Consider the following 14,155-nt stretch of genomic DNA (forward strand, 5'->3'; position numbering starts at 1 on the left):
AGAACAGATGCTCTTTATATATAAGTTTAAAATAAATTTGTTTGTGACATATTCTTGTTGAGCCCTAGAAAAATCCTCACTGAGATAAACCTGTGGCATGACCTGTTTGGTTATAACAGGTGTGTTTTAACAGCAAATTGCAATAGTTACCTCTTTCTGACAATAGCACAGTTAAATATGTTGCAGTCTGTTAGATATGTCTTTTTACCATGTAGAAGTGATAGAGTTGTCTGGCTGCAAAACCTAATAATCCAGCTCTGCCAGGAATATTTTCACCATGGTCAAGCAGACTGAAGGCAAAATACAAATGTTCCAATTTTATAAACCACAGGATCTAGCTACTACACATTTCTTGCTAAATATTCCGTGTTTTCACTTAGGGTTCTCAGTCAGACAGTCCAATGATACCAGGTTTATTACTGAACTGTAGCTTAAAAATAGCTTTTTCAAGCATTTTTCAAAGCTACTCCTGTAAACTTCACCCCATTATCTGCTGTACATGTTTCCTCTTTTGTAACCACTGAGCCTTTACAGTGGTAGATGTGCTCTAATTGCACCTTAAAAATAGATCCTTCCTCAGTAGAGATACGTAGATTTCTTCAGGTGCTGATTTACTTTGGAATGATGAAGTCCTATGTCAAAGGAACACTTGTACCATGGACTCCTTAATATGAGTGAGAATTAAGAACTTAGCTACTTAAAGAATTTGGGCATAATGTCCTCATATTTTTCTTACCTCCAAGACCTTTGTTGTTTCCATGTTTTCATGGTATTTATTTTTGCAGAATTGTTTAATTTAATTTTAAATATTCTTTTTAAGGTGTGTTGGGTTAAATCAAACCTTGCTGATTAAAGATAGTTTCTCCAAAGCTTGTTGTCGGTGGTTGTTTTAATTGTAGTACAGACTGTTCTTTCATACTGCCTCCCAGCTCTTTAGGCATCAGAGTGTCTCAACAGTGCTACAGTGATCTTCTTCATATTACTGTGGATTGGAACATCAAAATTTTACTACAAAACCAGACCAAATGTCACAAAATGGTATTATCAAGGGCTCAGAGACCAAACATTTTCCACTTTCTACAACTGAAAGACTTGTAAAATTATTTATTTCAACTGCAAAAAAACAAAACAGCTTACTAAAACCTGTACGTTTGTTAAACCAAATAAAACCAAAGTCTAATGAAGTCAGTAGCATTATTCATCTTGACTTAACGGGTTTTGTTTATACCTCACTGCAGAAATTATGTGCAATTTGGAAAGGTTTGTTCACCGTGACTTAAAGCCATCCTATCCTACCACAAAAATTAATTTAAATTAATTGTTAAATTCTATTAAACTGTTAAATTCTAGCAGCAAGCAGTTTTCTTTTTTTAGGATACTTTTTCCTTCCTTTAACTCTCCTTCCTGAAGGGGAATGTATCTTTTCTTTCCATTCACATGTTCTTTGTACACTTTTCAACTCTTCCAACCATTCTTTCTACATCTCTTTAGTCTATTGCAAGCCATTCAATTTCCAACCTTAGGAGAAAAAAAATATTTTCATCTCTTCTTTATAATATTTCTGCTTCTTTCTGATGTAATTTGACTATATAATTGGTTTCTTTTAGAATCTGTAGAGAAAACAGTGCTAAATTATTTGTGATACCTCTAAGCAATCATATTCTGTTGCATTGTATACAAGTAATAACTCCACTAGTAAATCATTCTTGCTTTATATCAGATGCTTTGAATCAGATTTCTCATAAGTGTAAAACAAAATCATTGCTTTTTCCATCCAGATTGTCACTGCAAACAAACAAGCTGAAGCTATGGAAAGTGTAGATGGCTGCAGCTTGATTTTGCTATCATTTATTCCATTAAAATCAATGGAGTTGTACCAATGTAAGCTTGATGTAGGAAAGAATCAATTTCTGTATACCTATTAAAACCTAAATCATAGTTATAGATAGATAGCTGTGTAAAAAGTATAAATTTGATTTTAAAAAGATATATTTTATACACCAACAGGTTCAATTGCATGCAAATAACATGCACATTATGAATCCCGGTGAAATGTAGTCAGAGAAAAGAATATGATACTGGTCTAATAAAGTGAATGCAAAGTCATGCATTAATCTTGAATTATCAAGATAAAATCTACAACTTCTTGCACAATACTTAATATATACCTGATAGGAAAACAAGAATGTTATTTAGACTCATTAATATGATTTGGTTAATAGTCCCCTTGTTAATACAACCTCTTTTTTCTTTCTTTTTTACTGCTTAATAGAGAAGAAAATCACGTTATTCGGACCTTGACTTTGAAGTAAGTTTTACTGAATTATTCCTGATTATTAAAATATTTTCCTAAAAGTAAATGTGAAGTGTTTATTTTAGCAGATTTTGGCCTTCTGACATAGTAGATGTCATAGGGTTGTTTAATTGGTACTATACAGAACATGATGAGCGATTCATTAAAACTACTTTGGTGCAACTTGTTTGTAAAATATTCTGAGATCAAACTGTCATACTGCAATATTAACCATCATGGTTTCAGTTTTTAAATTCTCTGCCTCCCCATTTTCATCTGGAACGTTGTTTTTTTTTTTTGCTGGCTATTTATTGAAAAAGTGTTACAATTCTGTAGAACAGGCCACATTTTTACAGAAGGTTGCTTTGTTCAAGAGATTCTCAGTCATTTGTTCTATCTCTCTTTCTTCAATACTAATTTACTGGCATATAGGTTTCACATCCAAATAGTAATTATGAATGTGTCAAAATTTGAATGATGAAGTGCTGCAGTTGTCAAAGCTTATGGATCACATGCTATATAAAAAATCACGTTCATGTAAGTTTCTTTAGGTTGGATAGCCACAATTTCACTTGGATAATCCACTTAGTCCCTGTTGAGTGAGAAGGTTTGGTTGCATTAGTTAATGACCGTTTTGTTCTATATCAGTCAGTATGATTAAGTCTCTTAGTTTTGTTTATTTGAGGTTTTCTTCTCTGCTCTCTACCAGAAGCAATACAGCAGTTAGTTTTCAAGAGGATGTTAATAATTTATGGATTTGGGGTTTTTGCACAGGTTGTCTGTTCGTGCATATTAATAGTTTGATATAATTCATTATATGTGTCTCCAGAGAAGCTGAGCAATCATAATATCTGCATGGAACCTACAGATCTCAGGCTAAGCTTTAATATCCAGTGATCAGTATATATCAACCATGACTTTAAAAATCACCCTGTCTGTCTGTATGTGCAAACAAAAGCATTTGTTGTTATTATTTGGGCTGTAAGCACAGCACATATACCTTCAGATTTCAGATTCTAGTCCATAGAAAAGAAAGAGGCAGAACAAGCAAAATGCAGCCGTCGCAGTGGTCACAGAAGCTTTGCAAGAGAGAAGGGTTTGTTCTGGTGACCTGTTTTTGCTGAAATGCTGACCTTCTGTGTCTGATTGTAGTTTCTTGGTAGTTTCACGCCTTAATCTCCTATATCATTTTCCCCCAGAAGAGTACACTTACCTTAAGCTGTCATGTAACATCTCAAATAATGCACCAGATGAAGATTCACACAGTAAGTTTAAGGAAAATAAAATGAAAAGATTACCCTAAATATGCTTTAGGATAAATGCATAGAAAGGAAGAAGAAAAACATGAATCAACAACAAAATTCTGATAAGCAAGCAATCCTAAAATTAAATTCAAGCAATAAGAACAGAAGTTTTATAATTATAGTGGTATAAATAATTCTGAATTTTACTTTTCTTTATTGAAAGGTAGGAATATCATGCTGTTCATGATGAGAACATTCTCTGTGGCAACAGATACTAAAACATTCTTCCTATCAGTCAGGAGAGTATAATCCAACACCAAATAAACACCAACAATGCTGTACACATTCTCCTCTCAGGAATAAGGCCTCCTTTTTTTTTCTTTTTTTAACTCACATAGTTTTTTTAAGATGCTTATACCATTTTTTGTCTGATTTGCAGCACTGTTGCTCCATGGCCTAATATTTTTAGAAGTACGATTATAACGCAGGAAAATATATTTGTTTGCAAAAAGGGAAGGATGGGGACATTGGGAGTGACTGTTGACAAAGTGCCAGTTGCTGCTGTGTTTTAGAAGTACTGACTCAGACTAACCTCATCTCACCTCCCTGTTTTATGGTTCCTCTGATTAAGCCCATGGGCTTTCCTGTGTTCTCACACATAGCATGGCTGTCTGTCTGAGGTAAAGCAAAATAAAGCCATAAAATGTTCGAAGAGCCACCCAGATTCCTCCACTTAGCAAGGCATCCTGATGAAGGGAACTGAGGTAGTGTTGTGTGGCCAAAACGCTGCTATTCTGACCTCAAAGTGCTTGACTGCAAAATAGAATAGAGCCTGGAGGCCAGGTTGAGCTAGAGTGATTGGCCGTGCTACTTAAATGTTTAATAGTTTCTTTTCTTTGTCTGTGACCAGTGCCAGCTGGCACTCTCTGAGACAACGTCCTTCCACAGTTCTGAGGATAACAAATGTTATGGATGTGGTTCTGAGGATAACAAATGGTAAATATGCAGTATGGACAAGACTGTGCCAAGCTTGGCTCGCTCCACCCTTTTCCTTTTAACACTCTCCCAGCAGCACCTACACTCTCAACCTATCACACATGTATCTCCATACCCATACAAGAGAAACCCTCAGGCTATGCTTATGTTACTAAATTAGACATTTGGGGAAATATTCCTGGATGTTAAAATGCCAGTTTTTATACGGATGAATTTTTAGAATGATCTCCACTATTTTAGTCCAGACCATCATCGTCTCTTCCAACAGTTCTTGAAATGTCTCTAGGGAACCAGCGCAACCTAGGTACCATTCACAACAAGCAGTTTGGTTGTAGACTTCTTAGTTTGGAGACCAAGAGAATTTAGAACAATTTATGGAGAACATTCCATGCTAGATGGTGCCAGAGAATGGTCTTGGACATGTTTGACTACTGTAGAGTCACAGTTTTATAGAACCATAGAATCACAGAATAGTTTGGGTTGGAAGGGACCTTTAAAGATCATCTAGTCCAATGCCTCTGCAGTGAGCAGAGACATCTTCAACTAGATCAGGTTGCTCAGAACCTCATCCAACCTGACCTGGAATGTTTTCAGCGATGGGGCATCTACCACCTCTCTAGGCAACCTGTGCCAGTGCTTCACCACCCTCATCATGAAAAATTCCTTCTTTATGTCTAGTGTAAATCTGCCCTCTTTTAGTTTAAAACCCTTATGCCTTGTCCTATCACAACAGGCCCTGCTAAAAAGTTTGTCCCCGTCTTTCGTATAACCCCCCCGAAGTACTGGAAGACCTGCAATAAGATCTCCCTGGAGCCTTCTCTTCTCCAGACTGAACAACCCCAACTCCCTCAATCTTTCTTCATAGGAGAGGGGTTCCAGTCCTCTGACCATTTTTGTGGTCCTCCTCTGGACCCACTCCAACAGCTCCATGTCTTTCCTGTGCTGAGGGCTCCAGAGCTGGACACAGTACTCTAGGTGGGACCTCAGCAGAAGAGTTTAAAAAAAAAAGTTCATGGCTAAAAAAAAGACTGTGCTAGTGGGCTGCAATGCAACAGTCACCTTAATATGGACAATTTGAAGTAAAACCAAAGAAACACAAGAAAACTATTTTTTTTCTGAGGGTCGCAGATGAAACTCAAAGCCAGCTGCTATGCAGTGTGAGCACAGACAGACTATGACTGTACTCAATGCTATAAAATACTCTCTGTTCCTGTTATCTCCAACGTATGTAGAAATACAAGTGTAGTTTTAAGGGCCTTTTCAGTGGACTATAAATAATAAAAGTGCTGTGACTGTGCTGGATAGTGTTATAGAAAACTTAAGTCTCCAGTTGAAGGAAAGAGAGAAAGAAAAAGATGACCTTTAAACTGGCTAGCCCTTATCACAGATCTTAAGCTGGTTAGAGAGGAGGCTCTCAAAAACTGGGCCACCTGTATCTTGTTTTCCCTTTTTAAATAGTTTACCATTACATTCTTAAATTATCCTTTTCTGTAGAAAAAGGAAGAAAAACTGTAACATGCTGGGTTTAGTCTGTAGGCAGAAGGTATTTCTGCTACATAATATACTGTCCATTATCAGATTTTGCAAAACACTGACTAATCTAGTTGAACTTTGAAGTTTGCTAAAATGAACAGTCAACCTGCAACAGCATCACAACTCTTTTCGTGCTATTACCAAGGATTGATTTAGACCCATTCATGCAGTCTAAATGCAGTCTGGTATCCAAAACATGACCAAAATTCATAGGTCTAAGTGTTTTGGATTCTTTCTGCTGGCTGTGGTAACCCCAGCCAAGTGCCCTCCAACCCCAGCCATTATGTGCTGTTTTTCCCTAAAGCTGGAGGGGGAGCTTCTTCATGAAGGCTCAGCACTAATACTCAGCTGTCCGAGCAAATAAAACTCATTCTAATTACGTTGAACAGAAATACAGATACTGTGGAAATTCCCAGGAGGACTTTATAATAGGTATGCGCTGACACTTACAAAAACATACAGGAGAGTTAAACAGTATTATTGACATGCATTTTAGGATTCAAGATCACAATTACCTTTAAATTCTATGAGAGGGTCTGACTCCTGGATTTCCCCAGCCATCCAACTCACTCTCCCCGTTTTATGAGGCATTAATTGGATCTACTCTGGTAATAACATTTATGCCAAATAATTCAGAGAACTGCCTAATTACCCTGCTCCCCAGGATTCAAGTCATCGCTGTCTCTTTTTGTGCTCCACCCATGAGGGAGGGCAAGGATACACAGAACTAATGTGAATACCAGAATGTCTTCTTTCCACAGAGCAGTATATTCTCACCAGCAACAACGCTAAATTGATCATTAATTGCTGGAGCTGCATTCTTTCAAAATTTCACCTGCAATAGCTATTCATTATAAGAACATTACAAACTCACACAAAAGTTTAAAATAACTCTCTTACTAATCTGAAGATATTTCGAAGACAAAAGTGAAAAAAATATGCCCGCAGGGAAAAATCCTTTCCCATTTCTATATTTGGCAACTGATCATACCTATAACATCTTGAAAACACAGCATGTTTCCATTATAGGGCTGGGAAGGCCTTCCCCCATCTGTTCTTTTCACTTATCTGTTTCATACAATATTTGAGAGAGAGCATTTTAACCTGTGACAATATAGAAGATCTCCAAAGCAAATTGAATTACATTATTATTATTATGAATAATAATAATAAGAAGAAGATTGGCCACAAATCTTCATGAGAACATTTGTGCTTGAGCTAGAGTTCAGCTAAAAGCCTGTCATAGATAAGAAAGGGAGATGGGTACAGAGTTATGTTTGAGGTCCTTCCCATCTTCATGGTAGCCATCCACACTCTGAATCCTCTTCTGAGAGTAGATGCTCATTGGAATAAGGCTTAATCTTTTCAAAACACACACTTGATGTTACTTGTGAGTGGAGGTAGAAATGTGGAAGGGGTGTCAGTTCTGTTTGAGCCCCTTTACAGCGCGGGCTTTCATTCCTGAGTTTCATGGAGCCTGCAGGAAAGACCACAGAGGATGTGCATCTGTAGCCTGGTGGCTAACTCAGGTGCTTCTGGAGGGATGTGGCATTAATGGGCAAATCCCCAGCTGCACCTAAAGAAGGTGTGCTTTCAAAGGGCAGCATGAGAGGCTCCTTTTCCATCCCGTTCAGGTTCTGTTGCTACTACAATCATCATAGTATATATTGGTTAAGATCTCCAGCTCTGTAATGATAAAAAGTATGTATTTCTAAGACTGATAAAGCTGTGTTCTCCACATTGTCTATTTAATAGAGAAAAACAGAATAACCCCCCACAAATATGTTGTGGGTGATTTTCTCATGAGAGAGAGTTACCCAATGCAGCATATATTCTAGAAAGGAGATAAGATGATGCTTTCTAAGAAGGAATTGAAAAGAAGTCAAGAAAAGAGTTAAAGTTGGAAATTTAAGTTACTGCACCTACAGTTCAGATCATTCCTTATAAGCAGTGGGGAGGAGCAGGTGTCAGTGGGTAGGAATTATGGCATGAAAGCCAAGAAAACACAAAGCAACCAAAAGATCCATAGGTATATGTGCATACCAGTCATTCTGCTATTAAGAATAAAATGTAAAGCCTTTTTTTCTGGCAGACTTCCCACTGCAAGTGTTCAATTTCTCCTCCCACCTGCTTCTCTTCAAGAATAATGTAATGAACTAAGACATTTGCATTATTCATATTTGTTATTTAACAAGTACACAATTCAGAAAAATATCAGAAAGTAACGTTCTCTATATTCCTAACCTTCTATTAAAAAGTTTCCAATGGGGGATACTTGTTTCACAATCATGTGCTATTTCCTGCTTTTAGAGCCAGTATTTTAACCCACTAAATCTGTTTTATTCCCTTCAGCATGTCTCCTTATTTCATCCAATAATAATCTTTGAGGTAGAACCTTTCTTTTTTAAATTCTATGTTTATGGGATTTGCCATTTATCCCTGTCTAGCATAGATCAATAGCTTAAAAGAATCCCTAGGAAGTCACTTAAGTGAAACTTCCCTCATAAATTTACATCAGCTATCTCCTCACCAAACCCTGCAAAATTGTTTCCCTTTTTCACCCCACAACCCATGTTAAGTTAATAGGTCTTTAATTGCTTGCTGTATCTCATGTCTCTTCTGTGAATAATGTTGCCAATTTCCTGTTCTCAGAAGTGAAACAAGTTCTCAAGCTACAGTGGAGCTTTATCAAGGTTGATATGGTTATTACAGCGTAGTGGTAGAAATGCGTGGCCAAAAGAGCAGCCACATTTCGTGAAATTTATAAACACAGAATGCAAATGAAAGATGAAAGTTAAAATTGATATTGGTAAAGCATTATTTGATGGTCAGCTACAGCCACTCCATTTTAAAAGGTGCTAACCCAGACTTGGCAGAAACGTTACTTGCTGGGAAGGGTCACACTCAAGCATTGCATACGCAAATTTGCAGGGTTTGTCATACACAACGCCAGGGAAAATCAAGCTTGACAATTAGTGGACATACATAGATGCTGGTCTCCTGCACCTTTTCTATCAACAATATTGGCTGTAACTCAAGTTCAAGCAGTTACAAAAGCTTAAGAAAAGCCAAGCTGAGCCCATCTGCTGTTGGACTGAGGTGAAGCATCCTCAGTCCCTCCTGTCCCCGTCCACCCAGACCACAGAACCATGAGATTGGTTGGACAGCAAGCAGCCTTCGGCTTTGCTCCAGAGGCCGGTCTGAATCCATAGCTGAGCATGAACTTGTTTGGAAGCAACGCAGATGGTACGCTTGACAGTCTAGGCTTGAAAACAGGCTTCATTCTCCATGTAGCTGCCAAGGCAGATACATGGCCGAGGGCTCCTCCAACTGTGGGAGCTGCTTGGGGTCCCCACCTCTTGCACAGGAGTGCCATATAATTAGGTTTTGTGGAAAAGCGAGGTGTGCATGGGCTAGAGGGAGGGTGGTTTCCAGTTGCCCAGTCTATGAAATAAGAAAACAAGTAAAAGTGAAAAACTGTGCCTTCTTTTCTTAATATGAATGCCATTTCAACTACATTTTACGGTGATCTGAATGACAAAAATATGTCTAATTAAAAAGACATAACATTTGGGGTTTTTCCGGTTTGGGCCAGGATTTCTGAGTTCAGTGTTCTCATAAAAATCATTCTTATAAGGACCATTACAAACTGCTGTTGCATTCCTATAAAAATTAAAATACTAGCAGCCGTGCTGAAAACAGAAATTCTATAAAATATTCCTAATGTGCAAGAGAAATATCCTTCTGAGAAACTGCCATCACTTTCAAAATACTTCTAGACTAGCACAAAAACAGTGTCCCTTGATTTCAGCAACTCAATAAATGTGGGGTAAAAACAGTCTCTTGTGTGCAGGAAGAACATTAAACAGAGCAGAGGGAAGGGTCAGTGCAATTCACCTCCATTGGTTGAGTCTATAGGGAAAAGATGGCCCTGCCAAATTCAATTCACTTATGTTCGGGAAAATAATGCTTCTCCTAAAAAAGCACAGATTCAATTATAAATATAAACAATTATGTTCCATTTTGCAGAAGGTCATGCATACAAGAAAGAGGCACATGGAATTGTTTCAAGAGTTAAATCAGAAATTTCAGACACTGGACAGATTTCGGGATGTACCAAAATCAGGCAGTATGGTAAGTTTTCCTTCTTAGGTGTTTAAAATATGATGGATCCTTAACAACACCAATGAAACAAGAGTCCTTTGAATTCAATGTTATTTCCCTAGAAGACCTCACTCTGTGCTACCTTTAGATAACCTCAGAAATTAGAACAAAATATATTTTCAGTAATCTAACCTGTGACGAGACTCATTAGATTTTACAACTCAACCATAACTAACTCACTGACATCATTGTAGATGACAAGTAATTGAACTGCAGGGAACATATTTCAAATCTGTATGAGCCTACCAAGTCTAAAGGACTTTATATACAGAAAGCAGCTCACTAATGTAATTTGATGAGCAGGACTTTTCTTCTAGCTAGGCAAGCAGATATTAAATTAGTTCCTACAAACAAGTCCAGCTAGATTCACCTATACACGAGACGGTCCAGAAAGTACACAGGGTCTCTGCAGTGCCGTGTCTTTTCCATAATAGGTTTATAAATATTTACCATCAGAAAAGCAAAAATTAAATCATCCTGAGTTGACTCTGCTATCATCATAATTCATATTTATACACACACACACTCATACACACATGCATAACACCCTGACTACATTTGATAATGAGAGCGAGTAAATAGTTGATTCTGTCTAATTAAAACAGCTAATTTAGTGTGAGATATCTGTTAGCAGTAATATTATGATTAGTAATAATTTTATGTTTAATTTTATAATGTGAAAATTGTATATTAAATGGAACTGAGCTAGAATCATTGTATTCTATAACTTTTTCAGAAGAACTGCTCTCAGACATGAAGAAGAGGTATTAAGCAGATGTGAGGCCAATGGATTTACATTATTTACATCATCTTAATCCAGCAGAAATTTGGCCCTGATTCTTTGATGAACCTTTAACTGTGATATGTGTTATTTTGCACCCAGTTCTTGCTCACTCCCCCTTCTGAGATTTGCTGACGTGTAAAGTTTGCATTCGCCTCCCTATTTGAGATTTGCTTTCCATGTAAAGCTTGAATTAATTCCAAATCTCAAAGGGAATCTCAGTAGAAGAGTTGCGTTTACTCTGTTTTGCATCAGCGCTATGTTTTTGAAAGGTCTGCTAATAAAAGCTGCCTAGAGGAATGGTCAATTTGCAAGACAGTCTGGAGAGTGATCCAGGTACCTAAATATAGGCATCTCGGGCTATTTTGGACAGCCTCAGGTGTCTTAGTCTACAGCACAGAACAGGCAGTAATGACACAGGACTCAAGGGAGACTGAACCTCTCATGAAAGATAGTTGGAGATCAGGCAGAAAATCCAAAGACATCCAAAATGGTGCAAAAATGTTAAGTATTGGCAACTAAGTCCCATCCAGCGTGTTACAGCAGAAATCACTAATTAAATTGGGTTTAGTCCCAATGTTTTTTACCCTATAAAATTTATCATTCAAAAAAAAAACCCCAAACCTTTCAGTAGAAAATAACCAGCTTTCAGCCTGTTAATCCTAATACACATGAGCTCACCAGCCTGTAAAGCAAGGTGGCTCTCACAGCATTTTCAAGGAGTAGGTTTCTGTGGTTCTGTCCTGCACCTGCCCCAGTTTAAAATCCAGATGGCAATCTCTGTTTCCAACCATTCCATATTTCAAGGAGCAATCTCTTCTCAATTACCTTCCTTTCTCTTCTCCCGCTTTGCTACACAACTGTTGTTAAAAAGATGGCTATTGGTACTGGATCACTCGGCCATTCCTCACATATATTGGTTCTTCTGAAAGAGAGGGCCTGGCTGGCAGCTCAGGTAAGGAGCCTGCCAAAGTGTTGATTGTTCACAGAGAAAGAGTCACAATGGTGCTGAACACCCACCAGCCTTGCTCCCTGCAAAGCCATTTTCCCTCTCTGGCTTCTGTGTCTCATGAGAGCACGTTAGCGATCAGCCTTATAAAAGGGAAACACGCTCTTTCATCCTTAGTTTTAATTCTTCTTTCTTCGGTCTTCAGGAGAACTCGGCACCGAGCAAGGCTCCATGGGACAATTTCAAAACCACAGGCGACTACCAACACTATACAACGATAAATGTATTAGACACAGAGGCAAAAGATGCTTTAGAACTCAGACCAGCAGAATGGGAGAAGTGTCTGAACTTGCCTTTAGATGTGCAAGAAGGTGACTTTCAAACAGAAGTTTAACAAAAAACAAAAACTGAACAAAACAAAAACAACGACAACAAAAAATTCATTGCACTGACAATTAAAGAGACTTTGGGAATCCTGACGCTCCTGTCTGAACATTGTGACTACTTTATGTCAGGCTCTTCCTGTGCCAAATGTCAGTGGTTTTTTTCGTACAGTATATTCCCACTAGTGCAGCTAGTGGAGAACCAGGTGTACAATTCTTACCATCGTGTGTTGTAAGTACCCGTGGAATGGATTTGTAAGGTAATCTTTATAGATAAACCTCAAACAACGATTCATGTTGTAACAGCTTCATTTGGTTTAGTTTTCAAAAAACTTCACCATGAAGCACAATGTATATATTTATGCAGTTTTTAAAGTTTATAACAGTCTGTTTGGCCATTACTACACTTTTTACTTTATAATATAAAAGCAAAGTTTTTGTCATTAAATGAATGTCTGTTGAGCTACATTCTTCATTGCTTTAAATGCAATAAAGTAATAATCTCACTTTTATATGAATAATATATTTCACATCTTTATTATTGCAGTTTTCTCTGGAAAGCTCAGAGTAGCTTTCTCTGCTGCAGCTGTGTATAAAATATTTAAAATGTTGTATGGTGTAAATAAACCTTTGTCTACATATCAGTTTCTTAGTGCATTTTATTCTGTATTTGTTTATCTTAAATTTGCATACTTATAAATTTTTATTTAAAAACACACATATTGAATATGTATTTGGAGTTTTAATAGTATGTTGTTCTATCTCTTGCAAGGAGTTTCTAAAGCGTATTAGTAGGTTTGTATAGACATTCTGCATTTTCTTAGGTATTCTTTTGTGACAATGTACCGTATAAACTGGACTTGTCAGAATACTGTTACAATTGTTCTGTTTTATAAGAATTTTTGTTTTGTTGCAGAAAGACAAATAATGGAAAATAAGTTAAGTTTCAATGCACAGCACCCAAAGAAAATTTTGATTTAGAATCATTACATCTTGTGCATGGGATTGTTGCTGTATAACAACAAGAAAGACTTTAAAGATAAAAAAATCTGAAGTATTTTAGAAAAAAAAAGTGTGTTTCATATTATAAATCAAGAACAGAGCATGATTTATGTTGAAAATACAGTTAAACAGTTAAGAATAGAAAGACTAAATCCCCCTTTTCCATGCTTAGAACCAAAAGCAGATCTTCAAAATCTCTCCTCATCTACAGCCTATATGGGGACAGGGAGAGGAGGAGATCTCAAATCTTCAGAAGCCATAGTTCTAGACAAAAGTTTCCAAAACTATTATAGTTCCTCCTGTATGGACTTGAGTGTGCTGCAGCTTACTAGCTGGAGACCTCTTTGAGAGAAAGAAAACATGGCCACCAACCTCATTATGAAGAAAAAAAGACTAGAATAGAGGCTTGTCAGCAAGAATTGGTAGGAGGAGATCATCATCCATCCATCGAGAGAAAAGCACTTAGGATCGAACTTAGGACCAACCTTCAGGAAAGTGTCTCAGTCTGTAAATCCTTTCTCCGGGCCATAATAAGGTACTTAAGCCACAAAAAGTAGCCTGACTTTGCCTACTTTTGAGTGAGCATCTCATGCAGAGTGCAGACTTCTCTAATCTAACGCTTCAGCATAAATGCAAAATAACTAGCTACCAACGTGGTATCAAGCCCATGAGCTGGTTTAGGTGCCTGGAAGCTAGATGATGTAGTACTCAGTATTGCGATGCATCGATGGGTCAGAAGCGGCCCTTTATGAAGAGGCCGATGCAGAAGCAGGCAGCCGACAAGGTTGGCAATGCAGCCTACTAACGTCA

The 14,155-nt window shown here is 37.5% G+C and overlaps 1 protein-coding gene across 1 annotated transcript in view; it reads left to right on the top strand.

Annotated features, from left to right (window-relative positions):
• The window catches only part of LOC104617463 (brain-specific angiogenesis inhibitor 3-like), a gene marked incomplete at its 5' end in the record, with an annotated part of 33,920 nt that extends 20,938 nt beyond the window's left edge, over positions 1–12,982 (top strand). The window contains 3 exons of the mRNA XM_010282792.1: positions 2,273–2,308; positions 10,096–10,200; positions 12,166–12,982. Of these exons, the coding sequence (XP_010281094.1) occupies positions 2,273–2,308; positions 10,096–10,200; positions 12,166–12,354 (330 nt within the window). The remainder of the gene's footprint in view (positions 1–2,272; positions 2,309–10,095; positions 10,201–12,165) is intronic.
• Positions 12,983–14,155: the final 1,173 nt, after the last annotated feature.

Source organism: Phaethon lepturus, unplaced genomic scaffold, assembly GCF_000687285.1.
Source record: "Phaethon lepturus isolate BGI_N335 unplaced genomic scaffold, ASM68728v1 scaffold7112, whole genome shotgun sequence".
In the NCBI taxonomy this organism is placed as follows: domain Eukaryota; kingdom Metazoa; phylum Chordata; class Aves; order Phaethontiformes; family Phaethontidae; genus Phaethon; species Phaethon lepturus.